This window comes from Idiotropiscis lumnitzeri, chromosome 1 (assembly GCF_059441095.1).
Source record: "Idiotropiscis lumnitzeri isolate Australia: NSW breed Sydney's pygmy pipehorse chromosome 1, RoL_Ilum_1.0, whole genome shotgun sequence".
Classification (NCBI taxonomy): Eukaryota; Metazoa; Chordata; class Actinopteri; order Syngnathiformes; family Syngnathidae; genus Idiotropiscis; species Idiotropiscis lumnitzeri.
This window is the reverse complement of record NC_142391.1, coordinates 19071583-19094184: the sequence shown is the minus strand read 5'-3', so window position 1 is coordinate 19094184 and position 22602 is coordinate 19071583. Positions and strand designations below refer to the sequence as shown.

At 41.8% G+C, this 22602-nt stretch overlaps 2 protein-coding genes and 1 pseudogene across 2 annotated transcripts; all 3 read left to right on the top strand.

Moving 5' to 3' along the window:
• Positions 1 to 133: 133 nt before the first annotated feature.
• Positions 134 to 3566, top strand: LOC148343511 (uncharacterized). The gene is made up of 3 exons (XM_088313913.1): positions 134 to 529; positions 612 to 758; positions 2234 to 3566. Exons 1-3 carry the CDS (start codon positions 421 to 423, stop codon positions 3451 to 3453), a joined length of 1476 nt encoding a protein of 491 aa, XP_088170039.1. The 5' UTR covers positions 134 to 420; the 3' UTR covers positions 3454 to 3566.
• Positions 3567 to 6087: 2521 nt separating this feature from the next.
• Positions 6088 to 18944, top strand: LOC148343509 (uncharacterized). Its single transcript, XM_088301750.1, has 5 exons — positions 6088 to 6611; positions 8191 to 9368; positions 11472 to 11640; positions 13757 to 13909; positions 17864 to 18944. The coding sequence occupies exons 1-5, from the start codon at positions 6488 to 6490 to the stop codon at positions 18835 to 18837; spliced, it is 2598 nt and encodes an 865-aa protein (XP_088157876.1). The 5' UTR covers positions 6088 to 6487; the 3' UTR covers positions 18838 to 18944.
• LOC148343510 (uncharacterized) lies at positions 13921 to 16430 on the top strand (annotated as a pseudogene).
• Positions 18945 to 22602: the final 3658 nt, after the last annotated feature.

Sequence of the window (22602 nt, the reverse complement as noted above, 5' to 3'; positions counted from 1 at the left end):
ATTTGCCCAGCCTAGAAGCAGGGGGGCGCGTCCTCCATCGATGCTGTAACCAATCATATTGCTGCAGGGCGTGTCCTGCATGGATATGTCAGCCAATCAAATTGCCGCAGGGCATGTCCTGCATCGAATTCCAGTGGCCCCGGCCCCCTTCCCATTTTTGCTTTGCGTCAACACGTGCTCCACGGAATGTTCGATCTCTTTATACCGGACGGACTGAAACCCCCACACAGTACGACGTCCTTCACTACTTTACTGGACTAAAACATCAACCCGTTAAGTTTTTGTGTGCTCGCATTGACGCCTGTCGGCTTAGTTAGCTTAGCTTATTTTGCTAGTCGCTAACAAAGGGACGCCAATGCGAATTGCGACACATTGCCAACTACAGATCAAGTGTGAGGTTATTGGGATTGATTTGTGAAAATGTATGCAAGCGGGACAACAAAGTGCGAGGAGGAACTTTGCGAAGTCAAAGAAGAGAACCGCCAGGACGGTGTTTCCGAGCAGCCTCGAGTTGTGCTACTCGGAGCAGGTTTGTTGTCTTCTTGCCCCTTTCCCCCTTGTAATGCGCGTTCATGAGAACCGAGACGTGTCCAATTCTCCTTAAACTTTAGGGGCAGGGTCACAAACAATGGGCGTCTACACCGTGAAGCCAGACCGTAACTTCCTTAGACTCTACACACGACCCATCAGCAACCCAATGGCTGCTGAAATGATGACGTCAATAACAAACGAAGAAAAGGAGCGGGAAACGCATAATTGTAAGTAATATATTTGTGTTTCATTGTAGTTTTAGCGAATGTTCTATACTTTGATGTAATTACTTGTTTTTGGGTTGTGGGTTAAGCCAATCTGTTGCCAAACCAATCAAACAACAAAGCTAGAAGCCAGGTAGCTGAATATTATTTGTCAGCAAACGGTTATATCTCAAAGCTCGATTCCTTGCAAAGACATCGAACCGCACAAGGAGAGCAAGAGTTCGTTATTTGGAAGTGCACTGCTACGAGCGAAAGGACCGAGCCATATTGTATGCACTTTCCCCGGTGCCGATCATGAACAAAAACAAAATTGTTGAAATGCCTATTCAATGAAAGTGTGCGACAAAGACCGCAAACCACACAGAAAACCAGAACGAGGGGCTGCTGCGTATGAATTCTGAACATTCGATAAATGCCATATTTTCTGCATTTCCTCTTACGGTGGTCATGAACGAATGCAAAATAGTCGGCGTTTGTTCATATTATGATTCGCAGTAAAGACACAACAGAACACTCAAAGACAACCAATATTTTAATGTTACTCCATTATTAATAAAAGGGTGACGGACTTTGCGGCGCTGTGTGCGCCAACCAATCACAGCCTGTCCGTACGCGCAAGCTTTGGATTTTGGAGAGATGCGCGGCAAAGCGGCTGCGTAGGTGTGGAGCACTCTGCGAGAACGGCGAATTGGTCAATTTGTCACATTTTTGCGACGCGTACGCTGCAGAGGTTGAAACCAGTTTACTTGCGCAGCCCGCCCAAGTATTAACATGGTGTGGGAAACACTGCGCGCTGAGGCATGCAACAGGTCTATGACTGGCTGTTCTGTATGTCGATGCGATTGACCGTCACATGTCCTATTGTAATTTCAGCTAATGTTTTACATTTATTTTTTTTTAAATCCTAATTTATGATTTCTAGAGATCTGAACATTTGTGCACCTTTATGTTCTGCCAATTTGAAATGTCAATTTTCTCTTTCATTAAGGGATGGAAATGATAAAACAAAAATCTGATGATTAAAATAATTTTGTTGCAGAATGACTACCAAGTCATTGATGTCCATGTATTACTTGGAAGGCTTTTGCGTCTTGCGTACATCCAAACAAAACACACTTGGGGAAAGTGAACTGTTAAATAAACACAGCAGCCACCCATCACATGTTTTTTCAGCCAATAGTGTACACACGAACATATTTGATTGACAGATGAGCATCACTTACATTGGAACCGTCCAGGCAGGCTTTAAAATGCATAACTTTAGAGCTTTAGTTCATATACTTACAGTTGGCTTTCTAAAACTCAAAGGGTCTTAAATAAAACAGTATAGCAACAATAAGCACTAGTACATCATCATTAAGCATATTTTCTCATGCCATGTAATAAGTAGTAATCTTCACTCATCTGGCTCTCCTAATAACCTTCATTCTAAATATAAACCACAATACTGTGTGTGTTTGTCTTCTTGTGTCCTGCAGACGAAAGTGAAGATGGTCGTCTTGAGCGTCAGGAGGCAGCGCCCCCTCGCATTAAAGAGGAAGAGGAGGACAAAGCTGTCTGCCACTTTAAAGAGGAAAAGGAGCAGCATTCACCTTACATCAAAAAGGAGGACGAGCCACAGCTCCCTTGCATAAAAGAAGAAGGAGAAGAGTACCACTACATCAAAAAGGAGGAGGAGGATGATATCTGCCAGTTGCCATTGACTGGGGTCCTTTTCAAAAGTGAAGATGAAGGTCAAAGTGAGGTGAGGAGAGGGGCGGAGCCTCCGAGCAGCAGAACAGAATGTGATGGAAACCACTCTGGAAAATCACAAGCAGGTCGCCTATTCGCTCCTTTACCAGATAATGACGACACGTCACACGCTTCGCACGCTGATGATGATAATGAAGAGTTTGTAGGTGACATTACATGTCACACTGAAAACAAACACCGTAATGGTTCTCAGTTTCGGAAAACGGTTGCTTATAAAAATGCTTTGAAACTACACATGAGAACTCAGACTGGTGAGGAACCTTTCTCCTGTTCAGTTTGTGGTAAAATATTCTCACAGAAGGGAGCTTTAAGAAGGCACACAAAAACCCACTCTGGTGAGAAACCATTTGCTTGCACATATTGTGGCCGAAGATTCTCTGAAAGGGGACACTTAAAAAGTCACACAAGAACACACACTGGGGAGAAACCCTTTGCGTGCACACACTGTGGCCGAAAATTCTCTGACAAGGGGCACTTAAATAAACACATAAGAACACACACTGGGGAGAAACCTTTTGCCTGCACAGAATGTAGCAAAAAATTCTCTCGGAAGGAAAAATTAAACGCACACACAAGAATCCACACTGGGGAGAAACCTTTTGCCTGCACAGAATGTAGCCAAAGATTCTCTCAGAAGGAAAAATTAAAAGCACACACAAGACTCCACACTGGTGATAAACCTTTTGCCTGCTCAGTTTGTGATCAAACATTCTCCCGCAAGGGAGAATTAAGAAGGCACACAAGATCGCACACTAGGGAGAAATGTTTTGCCTGCTCAGTTTGTCATCAAAGATTCTCGAAGAAGATGAGTTTAAAAAAACACTCAAGAACACACAGACAGTTGAGAAACATTTTGCCTGCACATCCGCCCATCCATCCCAAACCGCTTATCCTCATGACCGCCATGGGTGTGCTGGAGCCTATGCCAGCTGTCCCCTGGCAGTAGGCGGGTTACACCCTGAATTGGTGCCCAGCCAATCGCAGGGCACACACAAACAGCCATTCACACTCACAATCACATTTATGTACAATTTGAAGTGTTCAATGTTTTTTTTTTTGTTTTTTTACTATAATTACCCCGATAGAGACGTAAAATTCTTGATATTCATTGCACTAATGCTTCTAGTGTTGATTTTTTTAAGAAGCATGGACACATCGTTTGGCAGCAACCAGCGTCATGTGATGAGGTTCATGACTAGTGAAGCACAAATTCACTGACGTCAGTAAAAATCTGAAGCCAAATATATATATATATATATATATATATATATATATATATCAATCTTGACCTTCATTAAAATGTCTCAAATAAGGTCAAAATTGAACATTTGTTTTCATAGCTTTTCATTTAGTTTTAATTGATTCCACACTGTTCAACAATAAGGTAACACGAAAAATTAAATAAAAGCTCAAGTTGATAGTTGTTGGATTGTTGTTTTTGCAAATGTCTCTTTTTAAGTAAAACGAGCATTTTATCTTCCCTTAATGTTAATGTTACGCAAGCCGTTGCTGTAGAGTGGGTGTCATGTTAGTGGAGGTCTCTTGCATTTCACGTCCTTGAAGTTGGTACCACAACTCGGCAGGTGTTCCACGTCTGGCGATGAACCTGTGTAGAGCCAGCAGATATGCGTCCTCATCCATGGCCTTCAGGCGGTCCCGGGTTGGTAAACACTTAAAAATTATTCCCCAGTGTTTCTTGTGACGTCGGGCCACCTTGACCAACATCGGCCCAAAACAGTCTACACCCGTGGAGTGGAAGGCTGACTTGAATAATCGAAGGAGGGCAGCTGGTAAATCTGCCATTTGGGAGATGGATGCTTGAGCTCTCCAGCGTCGACAATCAACACAGAAGTGCTGGTGTCTCTGCCTCTAAGGATCCAGAACAACCTTCGCAACTCAGCGTAGACCCTCTGTAAACCAGGATGGTGCATGTCACTTATCATCTTAATGAGCAGTTATTGGATATGTTGGGTCTCGAACTACCGGATGCAAGATAGGGTCACTAAGACCTGCTAAGCACCGTAGCCGACCACCTACTCTAATTAGGCTAGATCTATCTTTTTCCGGTGATATAGAAAGTAAAGGACTCTTGGATAGGACAGGTTTCCCCTTGGTTAACAGCTTGTAGTCCTCAGAAAACGACTGTTGTGCTTGCAGCATTTGGAGAGGGGTCGGGGGAGTTTTGTCCATGAAGCTCCTGAACCTTGGCGTCGATTAACTCCTGCCATGTGTCATACACTGCGTCTCTTTGACTTGGAAGTGAGGTAACTGTTAGGGCGCCGAAGGCAGTCTTGCATAGTTCGGCCGGGTCCTTGATTGACTCAGTATTTGGATTCTCTGGCCAGTTGAAAGAGGAAGGGAAGTGCCTGAGACCATCTGTTCGGTCATGCAAGGTCTCTCAGGGAGTTACCTCGTGTCAGGTCGTCAGCAGGATTGTTCACTGATCCTACATAGCACCAGGTGCAGTTCTGTGTCCGCTCTGGAAACAAACTCGGCCAACAAATCACGATATGTATCATTTAGCAGCTTTTGTTCGCGCATATAACTTAAACCTGTAAGTCTTAAAACTACTGGGCAAATAGAAATACGGGTTTAGTGATTGGAAATGGGCTAATTTGTAATTAATCAGCTATGTATCCGCTTTGTAGGTTAATTTGGATTTGGAAGTACCTTGATCGCCTGTCTGATTACCATAATATATTGCACTGCCAGTCACATCTGCTTCAATAAAAGACAGTGCGAACCCCCATCTTAAAATTACATCCAGTCAAATTACGACAAGGAAGCAACATGAAACATGAACACAGCCAGTCAGTGGTGGTACAGGCCTTAATTTGTCATGTGTCCACAGAGTTGCGGGTTCGATTCTCACCGGAGCTAGTATGTAATAGTCGATGTATATATTTTCAACAAAAGTCTGATTCAATATTTAATTTTCTAATTTGCACATGATTGTATTGTCAGGAAATAGGAGTGGTTTGGTTCATGCTTTCGTTGACATGGTCATGCAGGATTCCATGCCCTTCTCTATTGTACAGGACAAGGCGTTCAGCAAACATTTTGCTGCTTTGTAAGTATGGATATGGAAAAAAAAAAGAAACAGACTGAGCTACAAAACAGTTGCAAAAACTATTTTTTGAATAAAAATGAACGAGATCAAACTTTTTGTGAGTACTTTATTTATCCACAACAATAAAAACTCAATTACTGCATTTTCCTCCTCCCTTTGTCGATTCATGTCTCAGTGAGTCTTTTAAAACTCGTTTGAAGACACATTTTTATTCTTTAGCTTTCGACTCAACTTGAGACTGTCGCTGTTTTGCTGTTCTTCTGGTATCTATTGTTTGTCTTTTAATTTGTGTGCCAATTCCCCGCTAATTTAGCGCTTTGTCACAGCTGTTGTGAAATGCGCGATATAAATAAAGTTGTATTGTATTGAACCACATGAGACTTCGACACATGAGTCAAACCAATTGCATGAAAGCCTCAAGGCTTCAAGTAGCTTCATCTCACCATCAAAGGTTTTCTGGTGCGCGCTTCTTAAAGTCGCGCCCCGTTTACTCGGTACACGCATCGGAGTCACGTCACAGGGGACTCATCACTACTGTTTACGCCACGTCTGCTCCATCCGCGACATGCCGAGGCATAAGCGGAAGTGACGTAGGCGCTGCTGCGACCCATGAGGCAAAATGGGTTCGCTTGCTCCTCCACCTGACTCTTGACACAACGGACACATTACCACCCCACGGAATATTTCCTCTCTTCTTGATAGCACGGATTGAAGCCTTCACACGCTTACTTTACTGGACTAAGACATCAACCAATTGAATCTTCGTGTGCGATCAAACGCCTCTCGTTACGCATTGGCGCTTTCCGGCCTAGTTAGCTTAGTTCGCTAACGAAGGGACGGCTTTTGGATCCGACACGCGTCACCAACTGCAGACCAAGTGTGACGCTATTGGGATTATTTGTGAAATAAAATGTATGCGAGAAGGACAACAAAGTACGAGGAGGGACTTTGTGGCGTCAAAGAAGAGGATGAGCAACGTCATCAACTGCTGGGCGGTGTTTGCGAGCAGCCTCGAGTTGTGCTGAGCAGAGCAGGTTAGTACACTTAAGGCCTCTATATACACTAATCCGACGTCGGTCATTGTGTTTTACTGTCGCATCGGCCTTGAAGTCGGCACGTAGGACCTTAAAATGATCCAAGCACACCCTTGCGTTGATTTAAAAATGCATGTGTGCGCAGGTGTCATATTGGCACTTGTCAATAGGTTTGCATGGAAATGTGACATCAGCACTAAAATGCCCACCCACTAACACTGTAGTGATTTTTTTTGTGATGAGATTTACGAAAATTTGGGACGCCCCCTTTTGGAGCTTGGCTTGTTATTTTTTCCGGTTGTCACAGCAGGGAGGCAAGCGGCGTAATATTGCTTGCGTCGTCAGTTCTGTTGTCTAAAACGGCAACCGATCGCCACCAAAATGCAAATGCACATCACTACTTTTGTCCACTTCAACCTGTGAAAGTATAAAAGCATTCTGCACAATAGTTAGGATTTATTGGCATCAGCTCTTGTGGTCATCTCGACAAAAATACTGTGCGGATCGATTCTCCACTGACAGGCTGAAGCGGACAAGACCACGAATGCGCGCACGAACCCTGACTGGTTATATTTCAGACATTTAGCAGTAACAAATTGGCATTAATGCAAGCTTTATTTTCCTTTTTTTGTTTAATTTTCTTTTATTGTTGATATTGTTATGTGGTTCTAAAAATGTGAAATAAAAATGTACAAGAAATGCAGTTCCTATGCAATAATCTGGCCCGTGCATGTGGGAGTGGGTGTGTGTGCGCATGCAAAATGCATTTTTTAACCGTACAAGACATGGATGAGAATGAATTAAATCAATGAACTCTTTGCACAACAATGAATACATTTACTTGAGGGTTTGGTGGTATTCTCCTCAATACATCGAGGGTTTACGGTAATACTGTCAGAATTTTAGACTTATTTTGTGGCCTGTGTTGACCACCACGAGTGTCTAGTATAGGCTGGACTTGGAGCCCAAATCTACGTTTGTTTACCTTTTAACCTTTTCAGTCCACAAAATATGAAACATTCCATTTAATCACGATAGTCAATGATCACTGAAGTGCTGTTCAATCATGCTTTATTCATACCATCTCTTGTCCAAAGCGCTTCATTCACCAAGCCGCAAATTCTTTCTTTTATAACATACTGACGCACTAACGGCAATGCAGCAACTTATTTTCCACTTTAGGATCCCTTGCCTTACATTGTCAAACGCATCGTGTACTTCCAACTAGCCAACCAACCATTTTCATTTTATTTTTAAATTAGCTGTGCCACCCAGTGAACTCGCCTCAGTAAGCACATTTGTCAGAGGTAAAGTGTGATGTTGACAAGAATTCATCCAGGATTATATTATCTTTTATGAAAAAAATATTTGGAAAAAAATGCAATGGATTTGGACTTAAACAATAAATGATAACAACACTAAGCATCAAATCATGAATATACAAGGCCCGCATGTCATCATTAAGCAAATTTGCTAATACCAACTAGTAAGTAGTAATCTTCACTCCTCCGGCTCTCTTAATAACCTTCATTGTAAATATAAACCACAATACTATGTGTGCTTGTATCGTGTCCTGCAGACAAAAGTGAAGATGATCGTCTGGAGCGCAAGGAGGCAGAGCCCCCTCGCATTAAAGAGGAAGAGGAGGACAAAGCTGTCTGCTACTTTAAAGAGGAAGAGGAACCGCATTCAGCTTACATAAAAAAGGAGGACGAGCCACTGCTCCCTTGCATAAAAGAAGAAGGAGAAGAGTACCACTACATCAAAGAGGAGGAGGAGGATGATATCTGCCAGTTGCCATTGACTGGGGTCCTTTTCAAAAGTGAAGATGGTCAATGTGAGTCAAGCAGAGGGGCGGAGCCTCCAAGCAGCGGCTCATGTCAACACATAACAGACGGTGATGGCGAAAACTGGGGAGATTTACAAGCAGATGGCCTCTTAGCTCCACTATCAGATGATGACGACGTGTCTAACGATGATGATAATGATGATGAGGATCATGATGATGGAGGAGAGTCTGAAGGTGATATTACATCTCATACTGAAAACAAATACTGGAAATGTTCTCAGTTTCGAAAAACATCTGATAAATGTAGTTTGAAACTACACAGGAGAACTCGTAGTGGTGAGAAACCTTTCACCTGTTCAGTTTGTGGTAAAAGTTTCTTTCAGAAGCAACACTTAAAACGTCATACAAATACACACACAGGTGAGAAACCTTTCACCTGTTCAGTTTGTGGTAAAAGGTTCTCGCAGAAGGGAGATTTGGGAAGGCACAGAAGTACTCACACTGGTGAGAAGCCTTTTGCCTGCACTGATTGTGGCCGAAGATTCTCCCAGATGCAACTCTTAAAAATACACACAAGAATCCACACTGGGGAGAAACCTTTTGCCTGCACCGACTGCGGCCAAAGATTCACTCAGAAGGGACACTTAACAATACACACAAGAACACACACTGGGGAGAAACCTTTTACCTGCACCGATTGTGGTCAAAGATTCTCTCAGAAAGAAAGCTTAAAAACACACAGAAGAACCCACACTGGAGAGAAACCGTTCGCCTGCGCACTGTGTGGCCAAAGATTCTCCCAGAAGGGACACTTGAAAGTACACACAAGAACACACACTGGCGAGAAACCTTTTGCTTGTACAGTTTGTGATAATAGATTCTCAGAGAATAGAAGCTTAAAAAAGCACACAACAACACACGAACTGGCGATACACATTTTGCCAGCACCTCCATCCACTAACCGCTTATCCTCATGAGGGTCACAGGCGTGCTGGAGCCTATCCTAGCTGTCTTTGGGCAGTAGGCAGAGTACACCCTCAACTGGTTGCTTGCCAATCCCGGGGCGCACATAGACAACCATTCACATTTTTTTCCTTTACTGCAGTGAAAGCTAATAGTTTTAGTTGTAATGAATTTGAAAATAAGGTGAGCTGTCATCAGGGTTATAACAAAATTGGATTTTTCAATATTGTTCATTTTTATTTGAATTTGAGTTTTGGCTTTCAAATTCAGTTTGTTTTTATTAGATTTCAGGTTTGTTATTAGTTTTTATGCTTCTTTCCATTTGAGATTTTGTTAGTCTTTGTATTAGTTTTCATTTTTTATATAAAGTCACATTGGATAGGTGATATATGACAGACAAATGTACAAATACATAAATGTATAGCTGAGAAAATATTTGTGATTTATTTAGCTGAAACTTAACCGGTTGTTTTTGTACTATTTCTTTTTCTTTCACCTGAACCAAAAAAATGAGCGTCACATTTTGGGGCTCGGAGCAATGTCATCTGGTTGCGCATTTTTAATTTGTTGTCGCCAGATGACGTTGTTTGTTTTATAAAATATTCAGTTTTAGTTTTCGTTGTTTCTTTTTTGTTAAGTTTAATAACCTCAATCGTCATGCAACTTCAAGAATGATTTTGAAAATGATTCTTAGCTAACAGAGATCGGTGGCTCCAGGCGCGCCGCAGATTGTGATGCAACATAATTTGTCTTGGTGTGTTTGCCATTGCTACCTTCCAAATATGGAGACATTTCAGCTGCCTGACATTTGGCAGCTTCCACTTTTTTTTTTTTTAATTAATACATTTAAAAAATATCCATATGCAAACAATTAAGACACATATAGACTGCGTGAATTACACAGTTGAACAAGAAGAATCAGGAAAGCAAGAAAATAAGAATAAAAAAGTAATTACAACGTGAGGATCTCAATCAAGAAGAATATAAAGTTCCATTAATGAAAATAATCTCTTGGCATGTCATCGGATTTTTTTTTTTAATAACTTGAGGTCATTCTTCCAAGTGTTGATGTGGCGCTTCGCCGTGAGGCATTTGTATCTAGGAATAAAATGTTTTGGAATTGAAATTAAATTGTTCACCAAAAAGGCAAAGTTTTTCTTCCTTGAATGTACTCCAACTTTAATGGATATCCAGTTCAAATGTGGCAACGTAATTTGTTTGGTTCGTAAACAGCTGTCTAAGGATAACCAAAACCATCTTCCAAATGGTGGATACAAAATGTCCATATTTGGCACAGACTGATATATTAATCTGAAGTTTTACGTTGCCACTTATACTGAAACCTCTCTCTGGAAACACTGTTATCATTTCATGTGTTACACCAGCTCGTTTTATGGAGTAGCAAGAACTTCTCAAAGGATGAACTTCACGATTTGTATCAACCATTCAGAGTATATTATATCAATATTGTGAACTGTGACTGACGGTTTATGTTTACGTAATAAACATTACAGGCTGACATATAACCATTTCATCCTCTTCATTTATGGTGATTAGATTTGATAAATTGAAACACTGTCAAGCTGTCATTATTAAATAAATAATTAAAACCACGATAAAAGTCAAACCAGTACCAGCAAAAATAAATGATGAAATCACTCAGGGTACACCCTAAAGTGGTTGACCACCCGTATAACTGAGAATTTACTTACTAATATTATATAATCAGATATATTGTTCAATTCGAGTATTAATGTGTGATATTTCTGTTATTTTGAGTGAATAAATTCGTTAAAAAAATGCATTAAAAAAATGTCGACCTGTTGCGCATGCGCAGTGTCGATTGTGTAGAGAATGGACTTCGCAGATAGTATCTTGTAGTTGACACGCGCTTCAACGGATCATTCTTCTTAGATTATTACTGAACGGTAATTCTTAGATTGAACGGACAAGAGTTACGATGCAGTATATCTATCTCCACTATACTGGACTAACGCATCATTAATTAGAGCGTCGTGTTTGGATGAACGCGCCGAGAGGCACGTTGGAGCTTCTTTGGCTTGCTTAGCTAAGATTGCTCGCTGCTAACAAAGCGACACGTGTGTTAGCAACACATTGCTCAGAAGAGATCGAGAGCAACGTGTTGTGATTGTCCTGTGAAAATGAGTGCATGCAAGATAGAAGAGTTCAAGGAGGAACTTTGTGCAGCAGAAGAGGACATTAAGCCACAACGTCAACTTTGCCAGATGAAACCTCAAGTTGTTTTACACAGACCAGGTTCGTTCACTTCTCGTTTTCACGTGTTTAGTGACTATTGGCTGCAGTCTAATACTTTTTTTAAATGAAATCCTCTATTACATTTTTGTTACGTTTAATAAAATATTAAGATCAATTATCCGGCTACTAGGTTATAGGGATGGATGGTTGTGGGGAAAAAAAATCACGATTTCTTTTTAGATGCTCGTTCCTCACTGCCGTTCTGCTATGAAAGGGAGGTTTACATCGTATTAATAAAATTTGTGAACATTTAGGAATCTGTTGCAAATGCTAATATGGGTTAGCCATGAAACTCAATTACCCACAATGCTTCTATTTTACTTCACGGATGACCTAGATTACCGTTAATTAAAGATGGGCACTCAGAAACCGAAGCTCCGGTGTCGCTGTAGGTGTTGGAACAGTGTTCCGACGCTCCGTTCTGGCTGGAGAAAAACACGTGACCTGTGACGTAAGACGCAAAAACGGTTTCATTCTCGAAATGAACTCTAGTAAACCCTAAAAATAAACAGTCTAAATCCAAAGACTGTGGAAAAAATAATGAAATGACATTCCCAACATTTCTTAGCTCGACATTAAACAAGATATGAGCCATTTGCTTGATTTTTTTTTCATTTACTCAAAAACTGCCACATGAAAAAAGTTTTTTAGTATAACGAACTAGTTACCCAATCATTGTTTTAGTGTGTTTTACTGATGTTTTACTGTCTAAAAGCCTCTATAGTATTTGACTGCAGTTCTAGTTTTTCGCCAGCAGATGTCATTATCACTGAAGCTTTGAAGCTTCAAACCATTTTGAACCGATTGCTTCAAATGATTCAGTGGTTCATAAAAGCTCCATTTGCGCATCACTACCGTTAATCCGTTTGTGCGTTGCGGAGAGGCATTGGCCACATGCAGTTTGTTTATAACAAAGACACGAGAGAGAGGCTGTGGTTAACATGGCGTTGCGAATTGATTATTTTATTTTTTTAAATCAATGTACATTTCATGCAGTTTAAATCGATATTATATCGATCTTCAATTCTTCTTTACGTCCCAATCGTGCAACGTGTGTGATCCATGCCTTGCTTCACGCTGTCAATACACGATCTGTGACGCTTGTGTGATGTGAGTCGCGCATGCGCTGAAGGTGGGCCATCGTTGATCGCTAGCTACGGCAAATATTCTAGGACAAAGGATTCAGATATAAGCCAAAAAAATAGTATCAGACTACATCCAAAGCGTCCGAGTTCATTCATATTGTCGGAGCAATATGGCTGTATTTCTTCCTACGTGTGTCCTTGAGGACCCCCTCCCTACTTCACATGACCCTGCAAGAGTGATCTGACTTAAGCAACGCAGAGTATAAAGCTGAAGCTACTTCCTGTCACTCGCTCTCTCTTGTAGATCTCTTTTGAAATTGAAGATGGCCTTTCATGGTATTCATGAGCATAAACACATAACAAATGGCAGTAGTAGACTGATAGGAGCCACCAGCATGACTTTTGTTGTCCAGGCATTAAAGTTCATTGTTTCAGAGGCGTCTCGGTCACACCTCCTTTGTTGCAGCCTTGATCCAATCCTCCTGCATTCATCTCCTGAGGGTCTTCTCATTACCATGGTCCAAATCTAAGTTAGATTGTGGAGCAATTTATTTGCAATACAAATAGAGTCAAATATGGGATAACTTATATATTCAATCTAACAAGCATCTTGCTTAGGGTTGGGGAGATTTATTGTTTGAAGCTTTCATATTAACGTTTGCTGTTGCAATGCTTTATTAGTTAGTTCAGTGCATCATCGTAGATGCAGTCGTAATAATAATAATTTCTTAAAGGAGCTTACATAAATAAAGTATGAAGACAGTAAATATGAAATAACTAAAACTCACTGTATTATATCCCAAATATACAAGGCCAGTACTGCTTTTGGCAAGGTCACCTCGCAAAAAGGTACAATGTCAGACCGTGTGCAGGTCATTCCTCAAATGACCAATGATAGGCTCCTCCCAAAAATGCTTCAGTATGTAAATTTCCTAATGCCAAATAGTCAGCTTAACTCATGTGGCGCTCTTAATAATCTTCATTATAAATATGAGCTATAATACCATGTGTGTTTGACTTCTTGTGTCTAGCAGACCTCAGTGAAAATGTTGCTGCTCCCATTAAAGACGAAGAGGAGCAGCAGTCTCCTTATGTTAAAAAAGAGGAGACGCAAGAGCACCGCTCGATGAAAGAGGAAGGAGACGAGCCCCCCTACATCAAAGTCGAGGAGGAGCAGTACATCTGTAAGTTGCCATCAACTAATGTATCTTTCAAGAGTGAAGATGAAGGTTAAAGTGAGGCGAGCAGAGGGGCGGAGCCTCCGTGCAGCAGCTCATGTCAATGTATGACAACAGAATGTGATGGAAACCACTCTGGAGCATCACAAGCAGATGACCTCTTCGCTCCACTATTAGATAGTGATGACATGTCATCACATGATGATGATGAAGATGAAGAGTCTGAAGGTGATAGGAAATGTCACACTGACAATGAATGCTGGAAATGTTCTCAGTGTGGGAAAACGTTTGCTTTCAAGAGACGTTTAAAACACATGAGAATACACTGTAAAAAGAAACCTTTTTCATGCTCAGTTTGTGGCAAAATATTCTCTCTGAAGGGAAACTTAACGCGTCACACAAGAACACACACTGGCGAGAAACCTTTTGCATGTTCATATTGTTGCCAAAGGTTCTTTCAAAAGGGAGACTTAATTCGTTATACCAGAACCCACATTGGTGAGAAACCTTTTGCCTGCTCAGATTGTGGCAAAATATTATACCTGAAGGGAAAAGAACACACACTGGTGAGAAACCGTTTCTCCCCCCCTCTCTCTCTCTTTCAGAGAAAAAAATGTGCGCATTAATCAAAAAGCTTGAAATGCAAATGTTAATTTTTAACAGCTCAAGTATTTAGCATGATGCTTTTATCCCATGTAACAATTTTTTTTTGTATTTACTCAAATCCTCCTGTAGACAAATGTTGAGAATTAGCACTTGTTTTACATTTTAAGCAATGTATGCCCTACAATGTTTTGTGATGTCAATATGAAATAAGTTTATAATTGATAAGATGGATGGTTAAAAAAAAAACTGATTCTGAGTGAAATACAAATCATCAAACAAAGAGGCTTCTTTGTCTATGAAATAGGATGGATATCTTGACTTTGGAGGTTTGTCTAAGCTGTTCAGTGTAGCCCGAGTTCCTTTTGTTTTATTTTCCTTTATTTTTGTGTTATGAATCGTGTGCCTGTTTAATTCATTTTTTGGGGAAATACCGTATTTTCACGACCATCGTATTAGAGGGCGCAAGCATGTTAAAACATACCTTCGCTTCGCATGCATGCACGCTTAAACATAAGCGAGCATATATCCCAGCATATGTTTTTAAAAAGGGAGCGGGAGCATAAGTGAGATGGGTTGTACTTTACTGAAGTATTTAAAATGTACTCACATTCTATTTTTGATCAAACCTCATTCACAAATCATTCAAAGTCACACTAGTGCACAAAGACAAGCATGGCAGCAATTTAGAAAAAAAAGGAGCAGAAGCACCACCAATGCCGTCTTTTTGTTGAGATTTTAATTAAAACTACAAAAAAAAAATGTGCATAAATCCTTTAAAAATAATTATTGAATTAATTGAATGTTTCCGGACGGTACAAGTTCATGAAACAAATTTTCTATTCAGTAGGGTATTCAATTTCATTATTTTAAACACCCAGATTTTGCCCCAAACTAGAACGGTTCGACCCAACTGGTCACATGCCATCTCTTGTTACCTGTCGATCAAGTGAAGACGCAACTATTGGAGTCGTGGTTGAAGCATAAGCCTTCTGAAAAAGGCCAAACCAGAGTCTGTAAAATTCCGGTTGTATGTCGAAGATTAATTTTTTATTTTGATTTACACCCACTCTCTTATTTATTTATCTAATTTATATATTTGTCTGTATTATTGTTGTTTTGCACTGGAGAGGGGAGCCCTCTAATCTCGTTGCACACTTGAGTACAATGACAATAAAGGGATTTCTAATTCTAATTCTAAGTTGCAGATGTCTTCTATGATCCAAAAGAGGACATTTTATGCTGATTATTGTTTTTTTTGTGGCCCAATACAAATGAAGCTTGAGAGCTTATAAAGTTTAATAAATCAGACACTGGTGGCAAGTTTTTTTATTTATTTATTTATATAACCCCAAAATGCTTTGCACTGGTTAAGGGGCACTTGCTGAAAAATTATTTCACAAGGGTTACATCACTGAAAAAAAGGTTAAGAACCACTGCAATAAAACATCCAAAATGCAAACTAAAAAGAAAACTCCCCCCTCCTAACATACACACTGCTATATATCAAATCACAACACGGGCAACGCCTTTTTTACTTGGGCCGTGGTGGTGGAAGCTCCTCTGCCATTCATCGCACCTTTCTCTCTGTTTATGATGTCACTTTTGCGTATTCAGTAGCCCACAGTAGCAGCCATTTTTCCTCTAACTCCCACTGGCTCTGTCCAAAATCCAGCTGTTCCTCTCCTTCTCTGGGCCAAAAATCCTCCCCTTTTCTTCATCTTCACTTTTCAAAAGGGACACCCATATCCTCCTCCTCGTCTTCTTCAATGTATTGGGCGTCTTCTCTCGCCTCTTTCATGCAAGGGTGCTCCTGCTCTCATCTTTTTTTTATGTGAAGAGACATTTGCTCCAATTCCCCTTTCCAATGGGGGAATTCCTCATTCTGCTCTTCCTCTTTAATGTGAGGGCGCGGTGGCCTTGACACAATAAACGATAATACCATATTTGACTGATCTGTAGAATGAAGGTTATTTGGACAGGCAGATGAGATAAGATTACAACATACTATTTGGCATTAGCAAACTGACTTAGTGATCCCATTCTTGTTTTAAGTACAGCTTTGGCTGTTCAACAGTCCAGGGTCTCTGTTGTCATATTTTACGCTTGCGCCATACATTCTCAATGGAAGACAGGTCTGGACTGCAGGCCGGCCAGTTTAGTACCTGCAAATGTTTACTTCGAAGCCACTGTGTTTTAAAAAGTGGAGAATTAGGTTTGGCATTGTCATGCTGAAAATAGGCAGGGGCATCCAGGAAAAAGATGTTTCTTGGATGATAGCATGTTTCTCCAAAACCTGTACGTAACTTTTCTGACATTTTCTTTCTCTGGAAATGATTGGAATCGATCTATTGTGTCATGTTGTGATTAGATTTTTCTCGCGGTGGTGGCATCTTGGCGTCCTCATTCACGGAGTCCCTTGGGACGGATATATATAACATGGAACCATGTAATTAAATGATAATTACTAAATGATAACATTGATAAATATGGCTCTGAATAAAAACAGCCAATCATAAGTATTGTTGGAAGCATATACATCGAGAAAATCCTTTCGGTCTGATCAAGACTGCCAAGAAATGATGAACGTCACATCTGTTCCTAACCTGGCGCAGTGTAGTAAAATTAACTAGGGGGATTATTTTTGTGAAAAACAAAACTAAACAGAAATGGGAATACCAGTTATTTATCTAACTTTATAATATTGTTGTCTTTCCCCATCAATATCTCAGAATGGGTTGTGTGAGGTACACTATAAAGCAAGGGTGGGCAAACCTTTTGATTGGCGGGCATCAATAGGTTCTAAAATTCGACAAAGGGGCCGGACCAGGAGCAGATGGATGGAGTGTTTTGGTAACCTCACCTCATCGGAGAAAAAAAACCCAACCATTTAATTTTAAATGAAAGTGAACAAAAGCATTACAACAATATATATGTCTTTGAAAAACCACAGTATTTAGAAAATAAAACATTAACAAGGTTTAATTTAATTTTTTTCAAGTCCAGCCGGCTAGATTAAAACGTTTTAACGGGCCGCATGTGGCCCTTGAGCCGTAGTTTGCCCACACCTGCTCTAAAGGGGCTCTAAATAAGAAAAACACAATCATACATATGAAGTAATTACTAAAACGTACAACATTATATCATGACTACACGAGGCCATTAACAATTCTGACTGGTCCACCACTCGAAAAGTTGCAATGGTGGACCGCGTGAAAATCTTTCCACAAGTTACAAATAACCATCTTAGAGCAAATTTGCTAATGCAAAACAGTAAGTAGGAATCTTAATTTATCTGGCTCTCCCATTATGAATACAAACCAATATGCTGTGTCTTTGACTTCTTGTGTTGTGCAGACATCAATGTGCATCCTGACCGTCAGCATCCAGAGCGCATTCACATTAAAGTGGAAGAGGAAGACAAAGCGGTCCCCCACTTTAAAGAGAAAGAAAAACAGCAGTCTCTCAACATTAAAAAAGATGAGGAGCCAGAGCACCCTTGCATGATGAAGAAGGAGGGAGAAGAGCACCCCTACATAAAAGAAGAGAAGGAGGAATGGTTGCCGTTGACTGGTGTCCCTTTCAAAAGGAAAGATGAAGGTCAAAGTGAGGCGAGCAGAGGGGCGGAGCCTCCGAGCAACAGATCACGTCGACGCATGACCACAGAATGTGATGGAAACCACTCTGGAGAATCGCAACCAGATGACCTCTTTGCTCCACTATCAGATAGTGATGACACATCATCTCACGCTCCGCATGCTGATGATAATGATGACAAAGATTGTGAAAGTGATAAGACATGTCAGACAGACAACATATCCTGGAAATGTTATCAGTGTGGAAAAACGTTTGTTTTTAAGAGCCGTTTGAAAGTACACATGAGAATACACACAGGAGAGAAACCTTTTGCCTGCTCAATTTGTGGCAAAAGATTCTCACGCATGCCACACTTATTAAGTCACACAAGAACCCACACTGGTGAGAAACCTTTTTGCTGCCACGTTTGTGGTAAAACATTTTCTCAGGAGGGAGGCCTCGGAACGCACGCAAGAACCCATACTGGTGAGAAACCTTTCGCCTGCACAATTTGTGGCCACAGAGCCTCTCAGAGGTCGAGCATAATACGTCACACAAGAACACACACTGGTGAGAAACCGTTTGTCTGCCCAGTTTGTGGTCTAAGATTCGCGAGCAAGGGAAACTTAAAAAAGCACACAAGTACACACCTAGTTGAGAAACGTTATGCCTGCTTAACTTGTGGCGCAAGAATGTCTTGGAAGAAAGAGTTTAAGAAACACAAGTGTGTTGGCGAGATAAGGAGTGATCAATGAAGTTTTTGCGTCTCATATTTTTGGTATTTCTCTACAGCTGTGAAACTTTTATATTTTAGTTGTAATGAGTTTTGAAATAAAGTGAGCTGTCATGAGGGTGATGATCATTTTCGATGTTTCATTCCAGTTCGTTTTTTTTTCTAGTTATCCTTTTTTAATACAGTTCAATAAGATCCCAATGAATTATAGATGGATAAATGTCCAGATACATAGATAGATGAAAAATGCTTGTGAATTATAAAGCCATTTTCAAGTAATCTGAGGTCATTCAACACTCAGTAGTGTGTGTCTGTATATTATTTTTATGAGGTGGATTTTTTTTTTTCAAGTAGGACTTCGCTGAAGGCCGACGTGTGATATCTTTTATAAGATAATCGTGTTGGATGAGGAAGATAAAGCAATGTTTGAATTTCATTTGCTGTTTTTATTTTTTTGCTATTACTTTTGTCAAGTTTATTTCACTGGACATTATTTTTTTTTCTTGCGTTTAAGATAAGATAAGATAAGATGTCCTTTATTAGTCCCACAATGGGGAAATTTGAGGTGTTACAGCAGCAAAGATAGATCACACAGAGTCGGTGGCGTAATGTAGCCGTTAATGTATAACATTAGCAGCAGACATTCAGAAAAAGCATGCAAATATACACAGTATAAACGTATCAAGTGTAAGGAAACACTCCTAATGTTTGTCCATTATACGGAGGGGGAAACGCTGTAATGATAAAAACTACTGAATGATTGAAAATACTGCAATCATAAAAATATTGCAATGATAAAAGTACTGTAATGGTAAGAGTACTGAAATGACAGAAAAGTACTGCATGATAGAAAATACTGCAATGGTAAAAGTACTGCAATAGTAAAAGTACTGCAATGATAGAAAAATACTGCAATGATGAAAGTACTGCAATGGTAAAAGTACTGCAATGGTAAAAGTACTGTAATAGTAAAAGTACCGCAATGATAGAAAAATACTGCAATGATAAAAGTACTGCAATGATAAAAGTACTGTAATAGTGAACATCCTGCAATGGTATAAATACTACAGTGATAGAAGTATTGTAATAAGAATACTGTAATGGTAGACAAAATACATCATTGGTCAATATTTAAGTACACCCTTGGCTGAAAGTACAGTAGTAGTTAATATTGCATCCTAGGACTGCACAATTGCACTAATGCCCTCCCGTTTGTAGGCCTGACCCAATGTTCTTGTTAAAAAGTCTGACAGCAGTTGGCAGGAAGGAGCGGCGAAATCTCTCTTTGGTACAGCGAGGGTGTAAAAGTCTGTCACTGAAGGAGCTGTAAAGTGTTCTCAGAGTGTCATTGAATGGGTGGGCTGGTTTGTCCAGCATTGATGACAGCTTTGCCGTCATCCTTCTGCCCCCCACTGAGTCCACAGAGTCCAGGGAGCAGCCCAGGACAGAGCTGGCCCTCCTCACCAGTTTGTCCAGTCTCTTTTTGTCTCGGCCCGAGATGCCTCCTGCCCAGGAGACCACTCCATAGAAGATGACTGATGAAACCACCGAGTCATAGAAGTTCCTGAGGAGTGTTCCCCGAACGCCAAAGGACCTCAGCCGCCTGAGTAGGAAGAGTCTGCTCTGACCCTTCCTATAGAGAGCGTCTGTGTTGTCGCTCCAGTCCAGTTTATTGTTCAGATGAACACCCAGGTACTTGTAAGTTGAGACCCTCTCAACGTCTGTTCCCTGGATATTCACTGGTGCAGGTGGAGAGTGCCGACGCTTGCGGAAATCCACCACCAGCTCTTTGGATTTCCCAGCGTTGATTTGGAGGCGGTTCTGCTGACACCAGTCCACGAACCCCTGCGTAACCCCTCTGTACTCCCGATCGTCATCGTCAGTGATGAGGCCGACAATCGCAGAGTCATCAGAGAACTTCTGCAGGTGACAGGTTGTGGAATTGTATTTGTAGTCCGAGGTGTAGAGGGTGAACAGGAAGGGAGCCAGCACAGTTCCCTGCGGCGCTCCCGTGCTGCAGAGGAGCACGTCAGACACACAGTCCTGTGTTCTCACGTACTGTGGCCGGTTTGTGAGGTAGTTGTGAATCCATGTGATGAGGTGGTGGGCTGCTCCAGCTTGTCTCCCAATAAGGCGGGCTGGATGGTGTTGAAAGCACTTGAGAAATCAAAGAACATGATCCTCACCGTGCCCCCCGCCTTCTCCAGGTGGAAGAGTGAAGTGTGGAGCAGGTAGATGATGGCATCATCCACACTGATGCCAGGCTGGTATGCAAACTGGAGTGGGTCCATTGAGGAGCTGACCAGGGGGCGCAGATGGACGAGGACCAGTCTCTCCAGGGTCTTCATCAGATGAGACGTCAGCGCCACTGGTCTGAAGTTGTTGAGCTCCTTCGGATGGGGTGTCTTTGGAACCGGAACCAGGCAGGATGTTTTCCACAGCTGGGGGACTCTGCCCAGCTTCAAGCTCAGGTTGAACATGTGCTGGACGATTCCACACAGCTGGTCTGCGCAGGATTTGAGGAGCTGGGAGCTGATCCCATCTGGGCCTGCCGCCTTCCTCGCCTTCATCTTCCTCAGCTGGTTCTTCACCTGAGATGTTGTGAGGAACAAGGCTGAGCAGGAGGAAGTGGTGGTTGTCTGATGAGGCTGGGAACTGGAGCCTGTGGAGAGAGAGAGGGGCGAGAGAGGGGGAGAGAGGGTCCTGTTCGCAGTGGCAGGAGGGGTGGGTGGGGGCTGCATCAGGGAAGCCTGAGCGGGGTCAGACATTTGATCAAACCTATTGAAAAATAGGTTCAACTCATTTGCCCACTGAAGCCCCCCCCCCTTCTGGGTCTTACCTGCTTGTCCGTGGCCTGAGATGGTCTTCAGGCCCCTCCAGACATCCCTGGCATTGTTCCGCTGCAGTTGTTCTTCCATCCGCATCCTGTAGGACTTTTTCCCCTCTCGGATCCTCCTTCTCAGCTGACGCTGCACTCTCTTCAGCTCGTCCTTGTCGCCTGAAACAAAAGCCCTCTTTTTCTCCTTCAGGAGAGCTTTAATGTCCGGTGTGATCCAGGGTTTGTTGTTGGAGAAACATCTTACAGTCCTGGTGGGAATGGTGTTCTCCATGCAGAAGTTAATATAGTCTGTAACTGTGTCTGTTAGACCATTAATGTCCTCACCGTGAGCTTCGCTGAATACCTCCCACACAGTTGTGTTGAAACAGTCCTTCAAGGCCTCCTCGGCTTCTCCGGACCATCGCTGAACTGTGCGTGTCACAGCTGGCTGCCTGCGGACGAGAGGTTTGTACACAGGCAGGAGAGCAACCAAGTTGTGGTCAGCTTTGCCCAGCGGGGGGAGGGGCAGTGACGTGTACGCCTCCTTGGTGTTGGCATAGAAGAGGTCCAATATTTTATTGTCTCTGGTTTGGCATGTTACATATTGTGTGAATGAAGGCAGAGAGGAGGAAGGAGAAGCATGATTGAAGTCACCAGAGATAAGGAACAAGGCATTTGGGTGCTGTGTTTGTAGCCTGCTCACAGCTGCATTCAGTACATCACAGGCTGTCTCACCGTTAGCAGAGGGAGGCACGTACGCCGCCACCGCGATCACATGACTGAACTCTCGCGGTAAATAGACCGGACGCATGCTAACAGCTATCATCTCAATGTCCCGACTGCAAAGTTGATCCTTAACAGTTATATGCCCAGGGTTACACCATCTATCATTAACAAACACAGCCAGCCCTCCCCCTTTTCTCTTACCGCTCTCCAGTGTCCTGTCCGCGCGTAGTATTTGGAAGCCGT